The sequence below is a fragment of the Acomys minous genome (assembly GCF_964271855.1).
Source record: "Acomys minous genome assembly, chromosome: 17".
Lineage (NCBI taxonomy): Eukaryota > Metazoa > Chordata > Mammalia > Rodentia > Muridae > Acomys > Acomys minous.
This window is the reverse complement of record NC_140500.1, coordinates 550739-571608: the sequence shown is the minus strand read 5'-3', so window position 1 is coordinate 571608 and position 20870 is coordinate 550739. Positions and strand designations below refer to the sequence as shown.

Here is a 20870-nt window from a genome sequence, read left to right as displayed (position 1 = left end):
CACATCCTTGCCAACATGTGGTGTCACTTGAGTTTTTATCTTAGCCATTCTGATGGGTGTAAGATGGAATCTCAGTGTCGTTTTGATTTGCATTTCTCTGATGACTAATGAGGACGAGCATTTCTTTAGGTGTTTTTTAGCCTTTTGATATTCCTCTGTTGAGAATTCTCTGTTTAGTTCTGCACCCCATTTCACAATTAGGTTGTTTGGTTTTGTGGCATTTAATTTCTTGAGTTCTTTATATATATTATAATTATATATTAGACCTTTGTCAGATGAAGGGTTGGTGAAGATCTTTTCCCAGGCTGTAGGCTGTTACTTTGTTCTGCTGACAGTGTTGCCTGCCTTACAGAAGCTTCTCAGCCTCATGAGGTCCCATTTATTAATTGTTGACATTAAGGCCTGGCCTGTTGGGGTACTATTCAGGAAGTTGTCTCCTGTGCCTATGTCTTCCAGGCTCTTCCCCACTGTTCCCTCTAACTAAATTAATGTCTCTGGTTTTAAGTTGAGGTCTTTAATCCACTTGGACTTGAGTTTTGTGCATGTTGACAAATAGGGGTCTAATTGCATTTTTCTACATGTAGACATCCAGTTAGACCAGCACCATTTGTTGAAGATGCTATCGTTTTTCCATTGAATAGTTTGGCTTCTTTGTCAAAAATCAAGTGAGCGAATGTGTGTAGATTCATCTCTGGGTCTTCAATTCAATTCCATTGATCCACCAGCCTATTGCTGTGCCAGTATCATGCTGTTTTAATTACTGTTGCTCTGTAGTACAGCTTGAGATCAGGTATGGAGATTCCTCCAGAGGATCTTTTATTGTGTAGGATTGTTTTTGCTATTCTGGGCTTTTTATTTCTCCATATGAAGTTGAGAGTTGATCTTTCAATATCTTCAAAGGATTTTGTAGGTATTTTGATAGGAATTGTGTTGAATCTGTAAATTGTTTTTGGTAAGATGGCCATTTTTACTATGTTAATTCTCCTGATCCACTAACAAGGTAAATCCCTCCATCTTCTGATGTCATCTTCAATCTCTTTCTTCAGAGGTTTAAAGTTTTTTTCAAATAAGTCCTTCACTTGATTGGTTAGAGTTACTCCTAGATATTTTATATTGCTTGTGGCTATCCTGAAGGGAGTACTTTTCCTAATTTCTTCCTCTACCTGTTCGTCATTTGTATATAGGAAAGCTACTGACTTTTTTTAGTTAATTTTGTATCCTGCCAGTTTGCTGAAGGTGTTTATCAGCTGTAGGAGTTCTCTGGTGGAATTTTGGGGGTCACTTATATACACTATCATATCATCTGCAAATAGTGATAATTTGACTTATTCCTTTCCTATTTGGATCCCCTTGATCTCCTTTTAATGTCTTATTGCTCTGGCTAGAACTTCAAGAACTATATTGAAGAGATATGGGGACAGAGGGCAGCCTTGTCTGGTTCCTGATTTTAGAGGGATTTCCTTGAGTATCTCTTCATTTAATTTAATGTTGGCTCTTGGTTTGCTGTCTATAGCCTTTATTATGTTTAGATAAGTGCCTTGTATTCCTGATCTCTCCAGAACTTTAAACATGAATTGGTGTTGGATTTTGTCAAATGCTTTTTCTGCATCTAAGGAGATGATCATGTGGTTTTTCTCTTCCAGTTTGTTTATATGGTGGATTACATTGATGGATTTCCATATGTTAAACCATCCCTGCATGTCTGGAATGAAGCCTACCTGGTCATGGTGAATGATGTCTTTGATATACTGTTGTATTCGTTTTGAGAGTATTTTATTGAGTATTTTTGCATCAATGTTCATAAAAGAAATTGGTCTGAGATTCTCGTTTTTTGTTGGGTCCTTGTGGGGTTTAGGTATCAACGTGACTATGGCCTCACAGAAGGAATTTGGTAATGCTCCGTCCATTTCTATCATTTGAAATAGCTTGAATAGTATCGGTATTAGCTCCTCTTTGAAGGACTGGTAGAATTCTGCCCTGAAGCCATCCAGCCCTGGGCTTTTTTTAGTTGGGAGACTATCAATGGTTGCTTCTATTTCTATAGGCGAAATATGGCTATTTAATTTGTTTATCTGGTCTTGATTCAATTTTGGCAAATGGAATTGGTTGAAAACATTGTCCCTTTCCCTTCGATTTTCAAATTTTGTGGCATAAATGCCTTTAAAGTAGGTTCTTATGTTTTTTTGTATTTCTTCAGTGTCTGTTGTTATGTCTCCCTTTTCGTTTCTGATTTTGTTTATTTGGATAGTGTTTCTCTGTCTTTTAGTTAGATTGGCTAAAAGTTTGTCTAACTTGTTAATTTTCTCAAAGAACCAGCTCTTGGTTTTGTTGATTCTTTGGATTGTTCTCTTTGTTTCTAATTTATTGATTTCAGCCCTGAGTTTGATTATTTCTAAGTGTCTACTCCTCTTGAGTGTTTCTGCTTCTCTTTTTTCTAGAGCTTCCATATGTGTTGTTAAGTTGTTTATATGGGATGTTTCCATTTTCTTTTTAAAGACACTTAATGCTATGAATTTTCTTTTTAGCACTGCTTTCAATATGTCCCACAAATTTGGGTATGTTATTCCATCATTTTCATTGAATTTCAGGAAGACTTTTATTTCTTCCCTTATTTCTTCCATGACCTATGTGTCATTAAGTAGAAAGTTGTTTAGTTTCCACATGTTAGTATGCTTTTTATTATTTCTGTTGTTGTTGAAGTTCAGCCTTAGACCATGGTGATCTGATAAGATACAAGGTATTATTTCAGTCCTCTTGTATCTGTTGATGTTTACTTCATGACCAACTATGTGATCAATTTTAGAGAACGTTCCATGGGGTGCTGAGAAAAAGGTATAATCCTTTGTGTTTGGGTGGAAAGTTCTGTAGATATCTGTTAGATCCATTTGATTCATAACATTGGTTAATGAAATTATTTCCTGACTTAGTTTTTGATTCAAAGACCTATCCTTGAGTGAAAGTGGGGTGTTGAAGTCTCCCACTATTAATGTGTGGGTATCAATGAGTGGTTCCAGCTTTGTTAATAACTCTTTTACAAATGTGGGAGCCCTTGTATTCGGAGCATAGATGTTCAAAATCGTGATGTTTCTTGGTTGACTTTACCTTTGAGGAGTACGAAGTGTCCATCCTCATCCCTTTTGATTAATTTTGGTTGAAAGTCTATTTTATTAGATATTAGAATGGCTACCCCAGCTTGTTTCTTGTGACCATTTGCTTGGAATATTCTTCCCCAACCTTTTACTCTGAGGCAATGTCTGTCCTTGTGGTTGAGGTGTGTTTCTTGAATGCAGAAGAATGTTGGGCCATTTTTATGCATCCACTCAGTTAGTCTGTGTCTTTATATTGGAGAATTGAGACCACTGACATTGAGAGATATTAATGACCAGTGATTGCTAAGTCCCTTCATTTTTGGTATTTGTAACAGTCGAGATTTTGTCAGGTTGTGATTTTGTGATGGTATAGTTTTCTATTTCCTATATAGTTTTGGTTGTAGTTTGACCTTTTAGGGTGGAGTTTTCCTTCTAGTAACTTCTGTAAAGCCGGATTTGTGGCTAGGTACTGTTTAAATTTGTTTTTGTCATGAAATATCTTGTTTTTTCCGTCAATGGGTATTGATAATTTCGCTGGATAAAGTAATCTTGCCTGGTATCTGTGTTCTCTTAGGGTTTGCAGAACCTCTGTCCAGGCCCTTCTGGCTTTCATGGTCTCTGCTGAGAAGTCAGGAGTAATTCTGATAGGTTTGCCTTCATATGTTACTCAGCCTTTTTCTCTTGCAGCTTTTAATATTTTTTCTTCGTTCTGTATATTTTGTGTTGTTATTATTATGTGGTGGGAAGATTTTCTTTTCAGGTCTATTCTATTTGGTGTTCTGTAGGCCTCTTGTATGCTCATATGCATCTCCTTCTTCAACGTGGGGAACTTTTCTTCTATTATTCTATTAAAGATATTTTCTGCGCTGTGGAGTTGGTTGCCTTCTCTTTCCTCAATCCCTATTATTCTCAAGTTTCATCTTTTCATGGTGTCTTTGATTTCTTGAATGTTCTGTGTCAGGAATTTTTCAGATTTAGCATTTCCCTTGATGGTTGTTTCCAGTTCTGCGATTGTATCTTCAAGTCCCGATATTTGTTCTTCCATTTCTTGCAATCTGTTAAATCAGGCCACCTCTGAGATGCTTGCTTTCTTCTCTGATGCCTCTCAATCACATTTTTCTTCTGTGTGTTCCTTTATCACAGCTTCCATTTTTATCTTCAGGTCTTGAACTGTTTTAATGATTTCCTTCATCTGGTTATTTATATTTTTTCTGAAATTCTTCAAGTGTCTCTTTATATGACTCATTTAAATCTTCAGCCCTCTTGTTTGCCTCCTCCTGCATTTGTTTACAGATTTTATTTGTTTCTTCCATTATTATCTTTACTAAGGACTTGAGGTCATTTTCTTGACTATCCATCGTTGTTAGGTCCTCCCGGTTGTTTTCATTGGGATTGCTGGCATCTGGAGATGCCAAACTGTTTTGGTTTTTGTTAGCATCCTTTTGCTGTTCTCTTGTCATTTTGGTGACTCTGATGTTGGAAGGTAGTTTGTAGTGACCTTCTCTGGTTGAGAGTGGATAGTTGATGATTAAATATAGGTCGGGTGCTCTTGCCTGTGGGGATCAGAGAGTATTTCCCCGGAACAGGCAGGTCATCCGATCTCCACTCCTGGAGATTCTTTTCTACACTGTAGGCTCCAGGCTGAGTCAGCCAAAGTAGGTTTCTGTTTGGACTCTTTCACCTTACTGCTGTAATTCAGATCAGCAGTTTTGGGACCTACAATAAGGTCAGCACATAAGTGCTCTGGTTGTGTAGGTTGATCCCAGCTGCCTGTCCTTCCTGTCGCTTTGTAGCCAAGACCCCAGGTGGATCAGGTCTTCTGGGCTTTAGCTGTCTTTTAGCTCTGTCTCTATACCCTGTGGAAGTGTCCAGCTTCTCCCAGAACTATCAGTCTGGAGGGTTCGAGATTGCTCTAGGTCAGCAATTGGACACTGTAAGCATGACCCATGTCTCCCGATAATGTGAGAGTTCCTGCCTTGGCTGGGCCAGTTGACCCAGCTAGGATCTCTCCTTTGGGGAGTGCAGGGTCAGTGTCCTGCGGCTGGGCTGCCAGAGACAATATGGTTTCAGAGTGCTGGCAGTCACCCGAGGTGCCTGCTCTTCCCTCAGGGCTGCGCGGATGGAGACTATGGTTTCAGAGTGCTGGTGGTTGCCCGAGGTGCCTGCTCTTTCTGCAGGGCTGGGAGGCTCCGCTAACACTCTAGGTCAGCAATTAGACACTCCAAGCATGACCCATGTCTCGCTTCCTGATAATGTGAGAGTTCCTGCCTTGGCTGGGCCAGTTGACCCAGCTAGGATTTGCACCCCCTTGGGGGAGTGCAGAGTCAGGGCCCTGTGGCTGGGTGGCCAGAGACAATACGGTTTCAGAGTGCTGGTGGTTGCCTAAGGTGCCTGCTCTTCCCGCAGGCCAGGGAGGCTCTGCTAATGCTGTAGGTCAGCAATTAGACACTGCAAGCACAACCCATGACTTGTCTCCTGATAACGTGAGAGTTCCTGCCTTGGCTGGGCCAGTTGACACAACTAGGATCTCTCCTTTGGGGAGTGCAGGGTCAGTGCCCTGTGGCTGCGCAGCCGGAGACAATAGGGTTTCAGAGCACTGGCAGTTGCCTGAGGTGCCTGCTCTTCCCGCAGGGCTGGCAGGCTCTTATAATGCTCTAGGTCAACAATTAGACACTGCAAGCAAGACCCACGTCTCCCAATAGGCCTGTGGAAGTAGTCCAAGCTGGTTTCTAACTTCCCCTGTTTGCAGGCTTAGTCAGTTGTGTCCGGCGTTAGGTTGGGCTCAGGATGGCCCATGAGCTGCAGGCCCACTTTAACTGTCTTTGGTGGGTACCACTGCCTGTGTTTCCACTCAGCCTGGGTGGGTAACCTCCGCAGTTTGGGGTGGTGTGGATGGAGGGATCCAAGGGCAGATTCACCCTATTCACTGAGACTCCTCTGGCTGGGGGCTCCGGAAAATCCCTTCCCCAAACAGCGAGTTTGTGTTTTATATGCCAGCTGCAGTTTGCAAGTGGATTCCGTTCCAGAGTTTGGGGAGTGTGTTTAGCACCTCCGGGATGTTGCTTGTTCTGGGGGTAGGCCCACTGGTGGTCTGCGGAGTTTGGGGCCCCATTCACCTACAGTTCTCAAGATCCAGCAGTCTGTGGCTCCATTCATGTCCCTGATCTCCTCAGAGCAGATCAGATACAGTGCATACTGCTCAATGCCATCTTGGAATCCCCATTACTCCTTTTTTAAATTTAACTAAGTCTTGTGCCTCTATGAGCTGCCACTCTAATTCTTGATAGCCTTGTGGGTCCTCTTCATCTGGTTCTTATTTGGTTGTCATAGCTGGAAAAATCATTTTAGGTTTTTATTAATCATTTGGACTGCAGTTTTCAGTTTCAACACAAGGTGGTGATAGATACTTTAGATTGGATTCATCTGAAAATTATGGTTCAAAGGACTGTCTAATTTTTGTTCTATTGTTTGTAACTTGGCATGGATTTTTCAGCTCCTTTTTAATCTAATTCTGCTTTATTCTAATTTCCCTTAAAATTATATATAAAGTTGAAATCACTATAAAAATAGTTATTTGTATGCTAATAATCAAAACAAAATTATATGAGATCCAAATGCCCTCTGTCATTGTATTATCTATTTCTTTAAACACAAATATTTTCTTTTTAATTTATATACCTCTTCTTCCTTTTGAGACTTCACTTTATTATATCCAAACTATTTACTTATTTCTATGGTATTAATATACACATTTTCTTTTCTTTCTTTAGCACTTAAGCATAATTCCAAACATACTTACCAGATCAGAGGTTCCTCTGTGCTCAAGTCTTCAGCTTGTCAGTCCGAGCTTGATTTCTTTTGTAGCTCAGCTTAGTATGTGGTGGTGGCTTCTGGCTCTGCCTCTCTTGGATCAGTGTATCCCTCTGCTCAACTATGGCTGCAGGTAGGGGCACGTGCCCTGCCATGCTAGCCTGGGCCATTGCATCTGGGTGTTACATGTGCAGAACACCTGCCCTCTGTCTCGGTGCTCATAGGCTCTGTTACCCTGCTGGTTTTTATAGTCAGCCAGACCTAGCTGGATTTCAGCCACATCATGGTCCAGTCATTGGCTGCTCACAGACACGGTTCCCATGAAGCCATCAGAAGACAGTTCCACCTTCATCAGAAAAGGACCAAACTGGAAATAGGGCACTTGGGAGAAGTCAAGGCTGCTGTGCTTGAACCTCCATCTCACTTGCTCTTAAAGAGCAAGCCTGGGCCATGGTGCCAGAAGCCTGTTGCTACTCAGTCTGCTCCTTCTGACCTGGCTGTGGGCCACAGTGTGCCTCAGATCCGTGCTGACAGAGTAGAGCACCCTTTCTAGCTCTCTCCAGCTCCAGGGATGGGCTGATTCACCCCCTTACACTAGGGAGAAATTGTAGCAGCTTTTAATTGAGGCTCCCCTCTGTTCATTCTAAAAGGAGCCCAGCTTCCTGCCTGAGTAACAACAGAGCAATGAGCATTTACTAGGCTAACGTTTTCCTTGCTTTTCAATTGGGACTTTTGCCCCATATATGATAGGCCAATTAAAAATGTTTGGTGCTAAATATAACCAGAATTTCTTGGACCATCACCCCAAGTATGGAGAATTTTCATACTTATAAGATTAGGGACTATAGTTAGGCAGATTCTCAGCTATTCTAACCTGACAATACTAGCCTGGTGTGGAGAGCCACAGATAGCAGCGCCCCCTGCTGCTTCCCCGGCACAATGCGCCCTTTATGAGCATGCGCAGTGTGCCCCTTTTTTTGCACATGTGCAGTGAGCAAGCTCCTTATGCGCATGCCTGAAGGCATAGCGTGAGGTGGCGTGATCCGAACGCACCAACCAAGAGCGACAACGTGTCAGTCTCTGATAGGACCAGGCACATTATAAAGGTTCTGTGGGAGCTTTCCCGGGGTCACTCCTGAATAAACTGTGGCAAGAAGAGTTCCCGGTGTTGGTGTCTTTCCTGCTGGTCAGGGGCGGCATCGACAGCCTGGCCTCCATCCCACCACATGGCCTCTTACCTCTCCTCAGTACCACACTTATGGCACCTGTTTCTCCTACCATGTATAGCTGGCAACTCTGCTTGTGTCCAGTTCTTTCCCATAGTTCCTTTATCTTCCCCAAAGTCCCACCTTCCTTTCCTGCCTTTGCTAGAGGCAATTCTGCTCTTTATTAAACCAGTCAGCAAGTGTTAGAGGGAATGTTTACAAAATATGATGCAGCTAAGGAGTGACAATACCAAAGTCCAGCCTGTGGTATTGAATTAATAAAAAGACAGTCTTTACACAGTGCTGAAAAAGATCATCACAACAATAGGTACCCCCTTTCCCACTGGAGAATTGCTGCTCCTACAGGACCAATTCCAGGAACAGTTAAGAGGAGAGAAGAGAAAGTCTTGGTAGACCCCAGGTAGGGAGAATTGAGCTGGTTAAGGGAAACCAACCATTGGGAAACAACTAGCTATATTAACTAGTTGTTAAGGACAAGTTGAGAAACAGGAAAAAAATACTTGGAGATCCAGGCATATTCAGTATAAACTGAAGGTCTAAAGCCCAGGAGAATTTTACTTTCCTATCTTTCTCACATGCTTACTATCTGTCTGTCTCCTCTGTGTTGCTTGATCCCTGTCATTACTAGCTCTCTATTCACCTTGATTTTTCTGTCTTTCTTACATGCTTACTGGTATTCTTATTTTTCTGTCTCTCTTCTTGCTTGCTGTTACCCATATTTATGTCTCCCTTCTTACTTGCTGTTACCCATCTTTCTATCTCTCTGTCTGTCCTGAGCCAACCCCAGCAGTTTATTTAAAGTGAAGTTAAAATTTTTTTATTATAGATTACATCAAGATTCTCTCATCTTTTACAATCAATAGAGCAATCAAAAATAAAGCAAGGGAGCTGTATAACAAGGAAATATAAACATTTCCATATAACTTACAAAAAGCATTCAGCAAAAATCAATCAATTTCCAAGCAATGGTCAGCATAACCTGAGTATTGTTTCTTAAACAATGCTTGAAAAAGTTTATCATAAATTTCTCTGGAATAAAGCTATTGTGTTTACAAGAATATTACAGCAACATAGCTTGAGTTAAATGCTCTCTAATAAAAAAAAACTTGACATACTATCAGTCCCAAACTGACAGGTGTGCTATCCAAGCCTAGGATAACTGTCAAGGGGTCCTTTATTGTAAAGCATCTATAAAATCATGACATTTCAAGCCTGTCTTCTATTGCTCTCAAAGCAGATTTTAAAGAAACTTTTCTAGAGGTAATAGTATCTAACCCAGTACTTTATGTCAAGGTCCTAACTTTCTTTCATGTAGATTCTGCTTGGTTGCTTGCAGTCAGAGCAAAAACTCTAACATTGTCTCAAACCTTTGGCCAGATACCCTCCTTCAATACTCTCTGTGGGAAAACATTTTCCCCGTATGAATTTCCTTAGGGCTGAGAAATGAAAAGAAAAAGACAGTTTTAGGAGGAAAAGACAGATTTTTAGACAAAATTCCACCTGGATTATACATAATATTTAAGGGCAGTGGTGACCAGCTGGAGATCTTTGGAATTTTGTCAAACAAAGCCTCAACAGCTCTTCTGGAAGTCTCAGGATCAAGCTGGACAATCAGAGGTCTCTGGAACTTTGTCAAGCAAAGCCTCTCTGACTTATCGCCATGTCTGTAACAGAGAATATCTGTCCCTGAATTTATCAAAGAAAGACAAAAGAAATGCAACGTTACTGGGCATGATGACACATCATCAGCACCAGCACTTTGTAGGCAGAGGTAGGCAGCTATTCATGAGTTTGTGTCATAGTGGACTGCTTTTAGGACTGGATGCCAAAAAAAGGATACATAGTGATATTTTGTTACAGAAAAAAGAACACATGAATATCAAACCAGAAATAAAAATGATTCTAGTACAAAGAAAATTTAATAAAATTTAAGATTTATGAACCAGTAGAGTCACATTATATTACACATGAGTAAGAGATTAAGAACACTGTGTCACTAGCTTCAAACTTTGTATTTAATTTACTAACATAGATTAATTTTAATTGTTAACTAAATTTGAAATGACTATTGCTTCCTGAATGGGTTTTGTGCTTGATGTTAAGACAGTTCTTACCTGGCCTTAACAAAATGATGTAACATTTTGGGGCAAAGATCAAGCCAAGGAGAGCTGTACTGGAAGCCAAGATAGAGAAGGCTTCCATAGCCACCATGACCTTCCCCTTTGTGCTGTGGTAGACAGGGAGGAAGGTGACCCAGACACAGAAGAATACCTGCATGCTGAATGACAGGAACTTGGCTTCGTTGAAAGTGTCAGGAAGATTCCTGGACAAGAAGGCCATGATGTAGGTCCCAAGTGCCAAGGAACAGAGGTATCCCAGCACACAGTGGAAGGCAACCTCTGAACCCTTGTTGCACACAATGATGATGTGACCATGTTCAGCATGAGCATCTTGATCAACGAAGGGTGGAGAGGTAAACAGCCAAACTGCACAGAGAACAGTTTGGATCAGTGTGCAGATGGGAATGATGAAGTTAGGGGCCCTTGATACCATTAACCACCTCACCATTCTAGCTGGAACAGTGACCTTGAATGCAATAACCACTGTGATAGCTTTGGCTAAGACTGTGGAGAGAGCCACAGTGAACAAAATTCCAAATGCTGTCTGCTGCATGATGCAGGTGGCTGTGTTGGGCTGTCCAATGAAGAGCAGGGAACTGAGGAAACAGGCGATGAGTGTCAATAACAGGGTGTAGCTGAGAGCCCGATTATTGGCCTTGACAATGGGTGTGTCTTTGTGCTTCACAAAGACTAAAAGAACCACAGCTGTGAGTACAGCTAAGAACAGTGTTGTGGTGGTGAGAGCCATCCCCATGGGGTGTTCATAGGCCAAAAAGCTCACAGATTTCTGGAGGCAGTGGTTCTTTTCTGAGTTAGCATAATGACTTTCTGGACACTTCACACACTGATTCATATCTGTTCAGAAAGGACAGTTACTTTGAATTAATCCTCAGGTGTTGTTTTTCTGCTTAAGCTCTTATTCTTTCTCAGATCATTGAAACGTTTCTTGAATGGGCTTGCTTTATTGTTTCAGAAGCAAATATTTAAATACTCTGAATAATTTCAAATTAATACAGCCCTATTTGCCTATGGTGACAAAAATCAAAGAAGCTCAGTGCTTTTCCTTTTTTGTATGTGTACTTTCCCTGAATTTGTGACTTTTTTGCATCTATTTTATAGTTCATAAATATAATTTAAAATTGCATTGACTAATTTTCCTTTTATGATATAATATTAAATGATGACAACTCTGGATATATATTTTGTACATTATGGTACTATTTTTGAAATTCCTTTCTTAAATGGTACAGATCTGGGGTCCATATTTACTTATTTTCATAAAATACCTTTGTTTCTCTAATTTAGGTTATACGCTGAATGATTCTGAAATAATAAATACCCTTATGGTTTTGAACCTTAAATCCTTCACTAATAATATGTTGCTACATATAACTACAACATTATATTTTTCAACATATAGGAAGAGAACTTTTGAAATATTTCTAGTTATTCAAATCAAAGTTTAAGTACTCTGTTCCTAAATATTTTGACTTTTATCTGGACTTCAACAACTTTTATCTTCAACAAGATGGTAGGCTGTAGATTGGAAAGGAAATTCACTAATCCTGCGTCTGACTGTGGACTAATATCCAAAATATATGAAGAACTCTAAAAACTAAAAATGAACCAATGAAATAACCCAAATAAAAATAGGGTACAGAATTAAACAGAATTCTCAACAGAGGAATCTTGAATCCCTGAGAAGATTAAAGGAATGCTCAGCATACTTAGCATAGAAATGCAAATCAAAAATACTCTGAGTTTCATCTTACACCTGTCAGAATGGCTAAAATATAAAACTCAAGAGACAGTACAAGGTAGCCATGATATGGAACAATAATCCTCTTCCATTGATGTGGAGGTTCAACTTGTCCAGCCGCTTTTGAAATCAATCTTGTGCTTTATCAAAAAATTAGGAATATCCCTACCTCATGACACAGCGATACCACAATTGTGCATATTTCCAAAAGATACCCTACCACACAACAAGGACGTTTGATCAGCTATGTTTATAACAACTCTATGCATAACAGCAAGAAACTGGAAATAATCCATATAGCCCTCTACTGAAGAATGATTTTTTAGAATGTGGTACACTTACACAATGGATTATTACTCAGCTTTTTAAAGCAAGGAAATGATAGAATTTGCAGGCAAATGGGTGGAACTAGAAAAGATCATCCTTAGTGAGGTAACCTAGACCTAGAGATTCACATGGCATGTCCTCACTTATAAACAGATTCTAGCCATAGAGTACAGGACAAGCACACTACAATTCACTGAAGCCAAGAAGCTAAGTAAGAAGGAGCCTCCACGGCAGGGTGCTTGAATCTCATTCAGAAGGAGAAATAGAATATAACACAAAACTGTTTGAAAAAAGGGAATAGGTTAGGAGAGGGAGTTTGGTGGAAACGGTGGTGATTATATGGGGGAAGTGAGGGTGGGAGGTCACAAGTCTTAGAGAGAAAAGAGAAACTGAGGGTTGGGATATCGCTGAGACAAGCTAGAGCCCTATGACAGCGTAGGCTCCTGAGAGGGTAGGGAGTGACTGTAGCTAAGACTCCTAGCACCAACTCACCCACTAAAACTTTACCCCCAAATTTTCCTGCCTATAAGATATGTCGAGACAAAGTTGGAGCAGAGATTGAAGGAATGTCTAACCAATGCCTGGCACAACCTGAGGCACACCTGATGAGAGGAAACCTACCCCTAAACTATAAATGAGACTCTACTATGTTTGTAGAAGGGAGCCTAGTATAACTGTCCTTGGAGAGGCTCCACACAACAGCATCTAAATGGATGCTGAGACTCACCACCAAACATTAAAGCCAAGCATGAAAGCCTTATGGAAAAGGTGGGGTTAGGACAGAAGGACCCTGGGGGAAAAGAACTCCACAAGAATACAAACAGTGTCAACTAACCTATGTCCAGGGGGCATATGGAGACTAAAGCCCCAACCAAGGACCATGTCTGGAATGGACCTAGGCCACCTACACACATGTGCCCAATTGGCAGCTTAGTATTTATATGGGCTCCCTAGGAAGGCAAGCAGGAGCTTTCTCTGATGTACTATCTCCCCTTCTTTCTGATAACGTCCCTCTGGTGTGGCTGCCTTGCCCAGCCTCAGCAGAAGAGGATGCGTTCAGTCCTGATATGGCTTGGTATGCAGCCCTGTGTTGGTTTGGGTGGCTTGCTCCCTTTTCTGAGTAGTAGGGGAGGCAGGATAGGAGAGGAAGGAGGAATGTGTGACTGGAGCAGAGGATAGATGTAAATAAAAAACAAACCAAACCCAAAACTTATACACCTTGGATTTTAATGCCACATTTCTACTACATTAACCTTTGTGTATTTCTAAATCTTATCACCATATCACTAGATTGTCTCTATTTTATTGTTTGAGCAAAAACATTTATTGTTTGTTTTTATGAGAATCAAATTCTCCTTTAATATCTTGGGTGATTTTTGTTTATTGATCATGGAACGCTAATCAATTTTTTCAGATATTTTCTCAAGCTAATCACTCATTCACAACTTATTCTTCTATTATGAATTTTTTGTTTTCTATTGTAGAATGTATGCTTCAAGAGTAGAATATGACTTAATTAAGGTACATGTTATATGGCTCATTAACTAATTTATATAAGGATAACACTACTCTGTAAAAAATATTTTCCTTATTCTACAGTATTGTATCAGTATATTTTGAATTTCAAAGTTTTATCATGTATGTTTTCACCCTACTTTGTCTTACATGTGGTTTCAAAATATAGTCACTAACACAAAACCATGTAGGATTTTTTTGTTTCCCTATATCCATTTGGGCCCCTACTAGGTATTTGTCCCAAATCATCCGGAAGAAGCCTTAAAAAGAGAATGACACCCCAGTTCCCTGAAGGGTAGTTGGACCATGTAGGATTTTGTATCCATGACTGAATATGGACATATCATATAGGTAATGTGCAAGGGAGAAATATTTATCAAAATAGTATTTTGCACCTGGCACTATGAACCCACATTCAATGTCAAGGTGAGGGGAGAGCATATCACAAAAGGAAGAACTTGATGATGCCATTTAGCTTAATGATATTATTGTCAAACACCCTTTTAAATCTTTGTGTTTGTGCACACTGACAAGCAACACTCTCATTCTTACACAAAGAAGCCCCTCCTTACAATGATCTGTGACAAAGGCCAAGAAATATGATTGGACGATCCTGAGAATAACTAATGATTTAATGCCCATTCATAAACAAGTATTTGTATATTACCCATTGTAATGTCCAAGAAATAAAATGGAAATGAAGGTGTAAACAATTATAAGATGAGAACTGCAAATTGGCTGCTTCTAGGCAACATATGCATTGCACTAAGGAACTCTGTACAATTACACACAAGTTCCCTGGTTCATGAATAAGAAAGAGTAAACTATCTTACTAATCTTACCTACTAAACTATCTCCTGCAAAGATATTCAAAGAAAGGAGAAGTTAGTTATTACACTTGTGTAACAACTGATGACCAAATCAGGCCCTGAGCTGCACTCAGAATCGAAGGGTCATATAGATGATGATAAATAAATAAAATAAATCACACACAAAAATGAAGAAAATCATGAAGTGGGGAAAGGGACAATTATGGATAAGATGAGTTGACAAGTGTTAAAAGGGGGAATCCTACATCAGATATATTGAATATATATGGAAAATTATAAAATAGTGAACTTGGCAAAAATAAACCAAATGTATGCCATTCTTTCCAGAAAATCAGGTAGATTGTCTGCAAATCTTCCACTCTCTAGTTTCCCCATACCCTAAGGCTCAATCTCATTCTTAGTCCTGGGCCTCCATTCCTGCCAGCCCCCACCTTCTATGGATCCCACAGACCATAAAATTCTATAATACTTCCCTCTACTAATTGCTGTATCTCAGACTACAACTCCACCAGGAATCCCCTGGTAAACTACAGGCTGCCTTCAAGAAATCAGGGAGGCTGCCTACAGAATTTCTCTGTCTCTGTTTTCCTAAACCAAATCCCACAATCTTACTCACAGCTCAGCATCAGAACAGTTTTGGCAGCCTTTCTTAGCACTGTGGTCCCATCTCTGATTGATTCCACAGGTCTACTTCTAAACTTCTCCCCATTTGTTGCTCAGATGCTAACTCCAGCATGTACCTTCTGGTAACCCAAGAGCTACTAAGATCTAATACCCAGGTCTCATTTTCAGCTCTAAAGTGGAAAATGTTTGTCTTCTTCTCCTCTCTGACTTCATCCCCTAAAGATCACAAGAACCTTGTCCTCCAACTTTCCATTTCCTAACTCACTCCAGTATGCTAACTGCCAACAGCATGAGACTTTTTTGTAAACACACCAGCTTAGCAGTCAAGTAAAATAGGCAACACACAGCATCATCTTCTCCAATCTCCAGAGAGGAAACAAAAACTAAGGAACACAACACCCACCCAACAAAGACATATCCAAAAATCGGCTCCTGAAAATACAATCATTCCAAACCCAGATACCTAGGTGATGGCATAACAACACAATCAATAACAACCAAGGCAATATGTCTATACTAGAACCCAGCTATTGTTCATATGCCAGAAAACTCAGAATATTCCAACATACTTGAAGCACAAGTAAAAGACCTTAACACAAGCTTTGTAAAGTTGGTAGGTGTTCTTAAATAGAAAATAAGTAAATTTCAGAAGTTAATCCAAAGAAGCTCATAAATTCCTTCGAGGAAATGAATAAATCTCTTAAAGAAAGCCAAGAAAATAAAAACAGTTGGATGAAACAATCTGTTTAAGACCTGAATCTAAAAATAAAACCAACAAACAAAAACCTGAGGGATTTCAGGAAATGAAATAATTAGCAAATAAAAAAGGCACCAAAGAGGCAAGCTGCACCAGCAGAATACAATACATAAAAGAGAGAATCTAGGCATTGAATGTATGTTAAAATAAATGGATATATCAGGTAGTCAAAAAACTTGATAAATAAAAAAACTCCTATAAAAAAATAAACCCAGAGGAAATCATGGAAAAATTGAAAATAAGAAAAAGAAAAAGAAGACATAATAATAGGCATTGGAAAAGGAGAGAAAAACCTGTTTTAGAGGCCATTTATTGTTATTTTAAAAACATAGCCTAGTAAATGTTTATTATTATGCTATAGTATTAAGGTCATATTATTTCACTGCTACCAATCAATAAAAGACACAGACACCTGTTATATTTTTGAATAGCCTTGGTTCACCTGGGGCAGGGCAGATATTATCTCCTAAACTACCTCCTATTATTTCTCAGCCCCTATTCCATGCCACCTGCTTCTAATAATTTCTATCAGGCTGTCTTCCATCCATAATCCCAAATAGGTGCTAATGTTGTTCATCTCCTCCATCTACACCAATTGGGCCATGCGCTCATTGGCCCTAACCCATCCTGGTGGTTCCATTCCCTCATCTGCTCTGTCCTTCCACTCCCAAGATCCATTATGTCCTGTCAACCTATATAGTTTCTTTCTTCCCCTTCCTTCTGCCTTGCCCAGGTATAGGCTTTTAAATCAGCCAATCAGGAATGACTTTTTAGTCAAAGCTGAACAGCAATACTTGGGGTATATTACTGTTTGCTCATAAACAGAATCTAGGGGTGGGGGCAAGTAATTAACAAATACAAAGCATCAGACCATGTTCCAACAGATCATGATATATTTTCAATGAAATTATAGAAGAAAAATTTCCTGACCTAAAGAAGGAGATTCCCATAAAGTACACGAAGCATAGAAAAGACCAAATATATTGAACCATGATAGAAAGATGTGAGGGGGATCCAAGATGGCGGTGAGCAGTGTGGACTGTGTTTAGAAGCTCCAGTAAACAATTCAGGGAATTGCACAGAATTCTGAACCAGGAACACTGAGGTCCCCACACCACTGAAGCAGGAGTGCTCCACAGTTCGAAGGGACCAGGGTGCAGAGGACCTGTGTGCCCTGCACACGGGAGAAGCACAGATTGCCTCAGACCAGAGCGGCAGTGATGGCGGCGACAGTGGCTGAGGTGATTGGTGTGGTAGCCCGTGGGAGTTGCTGTGGGAGAGGGGACTCTGGGCAGGATTTGGGCCATGCCACGTGGTTTGGACTCTGTGACCCAAGCTCAACTTGGTGCACGGCTCATGCACTGAGACCCAAACTGGACTTGGCATGCAGTTTGTCCCTGGAGACCCAAGCTCAGCTCAGTGTGCAGTTTGGCCCCTGAGACCCAAGCTCAGCTCAGTGCGCAGTTCCATCCCTGAGATGCTAGCTAAGCTCAGTGTGCAGTTTCAGCCCAGAGTCCCTAGCTGGACTTGGCAGGCAGTTTGGGCCCAGAGATTCTAGCTGAGCTTTGCGCACAGTCATGGTCCTGAGACTCTAGGTGGACTCTGTGTGCAGTTTGGGCCTGGAGTCCCTGGCTGAATTCAATGCACAGGTTGAGTCCAGAGTCCCTGGCTGAGCTTAGTGCACAGTTCCACCCCTGAGACTCTGGCTGATCTCGGTGTGCACCAGAGTCCCTAACTACACTTGGCGGGCAGGTAGGTCCAGAGAATCTAGCTAAGCTTTGCATGCAGTCCTGGTCCTGAGACTCTGGTTGGACTCAGTGTGCAGTTTGGGTCCAGAATCCCTGGCTGAGCCTGGCTGGAGTTTCCAGCCCTGAGACTATAACTGACCATGGCGTGTACTTTGTACCCAAAGTCCCTAGCTGAGCTTGGTGTGCAGTTCCAGCCCAGAAACTCTGGCTGGACTGTGCATGCAGCTTGGGCCCAGAGTCCCTAGCTGAGCTCAGTGTGCAGATTGGGGCCAGAGTCCCTAGCTGACCTTGGCAGATGGTTCAGGCCCTGAGAATCTAGCTGAGCTTGCTGTGTGGTTTGGGCCCAGAGTCCCTGGCTGTACTTAGTAGACAATTTGGGTCCTGAGACTCTAGCTGAACTCGGCAAGCTCAGTGTGTGGCTTGAACCCAAGACCCTGGTTGGACTCAGCGCTAACTTGACTCAGTGTGTTGATTAGGCTCTGAGTCCCATTTGGGTCCAGAGACATAAACTGGACACAGTGTGTGGATGGTTTGGGCTCTGTGATACTAACCTGAACTCTGCAAGTGGTCTGGGTCTTGAAATGCTACCAGGAACCACAGACCAGCTGAGCATCAAAGCTCCAGGACTAAGGAATTCTCATGGAGACAGGGAATAGAATGGCCATCAGACCACCTCCACCTGACCTGTTTCAGTCCCTGGAGAGCTCTGGTGCTATAAGGGGACCTAGAAGGCTGTGAATACATTGGCCTGACCCAACACACATTCAGAGACCCAGAATGGTTGTGGGAACCACAGTGCAGGAGAGCTGGGGAACACTGATTATGAGAGTCCAAAACGACAGGGCTAGCCTGCTGCCATTCAGACCAGTGAAGCATTAGAGCTTCCGGCCTAGGGAAATTGTGAGAAAATAGGTGAATCTATCATCAGATTCCCTCCACTCAACTCTGGAAGCTACCCAACAAAAACAGATGGTAAGATGTCTAAAGGACAGCATAAAATCATACACAAACAAACCTAAAACAATATGGCATCTCCAGATCCCAACTATACCAAAGAAAACAACCCATAGAACTCAAACACAACAGAAATACAAGACAATGACCTCAAATCCTTAGTAATGAGGATGATAATGGAGGAAACAAATAAAATTCATAATCAAATGCAGGAAGATGCAGCCAAATAGGTGGAAGACATAAAAGAGGCCCATAGAGAGGCACTGGAAAAAATTCAGGAAAATACAAGCAACCAGATGAAGGATATCAACAAAACAGTTCAAGCTCTGAAGGCCTAGAGAGGCAATGGTATATTCAGGAATATACAAACAATCAGATGGAAGAAACAAAAAATCAGTTCAAGATCTGAAGACGAAATGGATTCAATGATAAACACACAGACAGAAGAAAAACGGGAATGTGAGACCTCAGAGAAGAAGGCAAGCAACACAGAGGTGAGCTTTTCTAACAGAATCCAAGAGCCAGAGGAACGAATCTCAGGTTTAGAAGGTACAATCGTAGATCTTAAAGCAACCATTAAAGAAAATGCTAAATCCAGAAATCCTGATACAAAACATCCAAGAAATCAAGGACACCATGAAAAGAAGAAATATGAGGATAATAGACACTGAGGAAAGAGAAGATATCGGACTCCAAGGCCCAGAAAATATTCTCAACAAAATCATAGAAGAAAACTTACCCAATCTAAGGAAAGAGATGCCTATAAACATACAAGAGGCCTACAGAACACCAAACAGAATAGACCAGAAAGGAAGAACTTCCCGTCACATAATAATCAAAACCCAAAATATACAGAACAAAGAAAAAATATTAAAAACTGCAAAGAAAAAAGGGCCAAATAACATTTAATGGCACATCTATCAGAATTATACCCAACTTCTCAGCAGAGACCATAAAAGCCAGAAGGGCCTGGACAGAGATCCTGCAAACCCTAAGAGACCACAGATGCCAAGCCAGAAGATTTTACACAGCAAAACTATCAATAACCATTGACGGAGAAAACAAAATATTCCATGACAAAAACAAATTCAAACAGTACCTATCCACAAATCTAGCTTTACAGAAAATACTAGAAGGAAAACTCCATCCCAAAGGGACAAGCTACAACCAAAACTACACAGGAAATAGATAACTACACCATGGCAAAAACACAACTACAGAAATGCTTGACTGGAAACAACATCAAAATTAAGACTCTTAACAGTCACTGGTCATTAATATCTCTCAACAGCAATGGTCTCAATTCTCCAATAAAAAGACAAAGACTAACTGAATGGGTGCATAAACAAGATCCAACATTCTTCTGCATTCAAGAAACACATCTCACCCATAACGATAGGCATTACCTCAGGATAAAAGGTTGGAAAAAATATTCCAAGCAAATGGTCACAAGAAGCAAGCAGGTGCAGCCATTTTGATATCGAACAAAATAGACTTTCAACCAAAATTAATCAAAAGGGATGAGGAAGGACACTTCATACTCAGCAAAGATAAAGTCAAGCAAGATGACATCACAATTCTGAACATCTATGCTCCCAATACAAGGCACCCACATTTGTAAAAGATCTGTTAATGAAGCTTAAACAATACCTTGATCCCCACACAATAATAGTGGGAGACTTCAATACCCCACTCTCACTGAAGGATAGGTCATTGAAACAGAAACTAAGCTGAGAAATAACATTGTTAACCAACGCCACGAATCAAATGGATCTAACAGATATCTATAGAACCTTTCACCCAAACAAGAAGGAATATACCTTGTTCTCTGCACCCCATGGAACGTTCTCCAGAATTGATCACATCATAGGTCACAAAGCAAACCTCAACAGATACAAGAGGATTGAAATAATACCTTGTACCTTATCAGATCACCATGGTCTTAGGCTGCAATTCAACAAAAACAGAAATAACAAAAAGCCTACACATACACGGAAACTAAACAACTCTCTACTTAATTACACCTGGGTCAGGGAAGAAATAAAGAAAGAAAATAAGGACTTTCTGAAACTCAATGAAAACGAAGGAACAACATACCCAAATTTGTGGGA

At 40.7% G+C, this 20870-nt stretch overlaps 1 protein-coding gene across 1 annotated transcript in view; it reads right to left on the bottom strand.

The window, feature by feature from the left end:
• Positions 1–5609: 5609 nt before the first annotated feature.
• LOC311588729 (vomeronasal type-2 receptor 116-like) overlaps positions 5610–20870 on the bottom strand; it is a gene marked incomplete at both ends in the record, with an annotated part of 60494 nt that continues 45233 nt past the window's right edge. Inside the window, 2 exons of the mRNA XM_084766678.1 lie at positions 5610–5743; positions 10240–11100. Of these exons, the coding sequence (XP_084622804.1) occupies positions 5610–5743; positions 10240–11100 (995 nt within the window). The remainder of the gene's footprint in view (positions 5744–10239; positions 11101–20870) is intronic.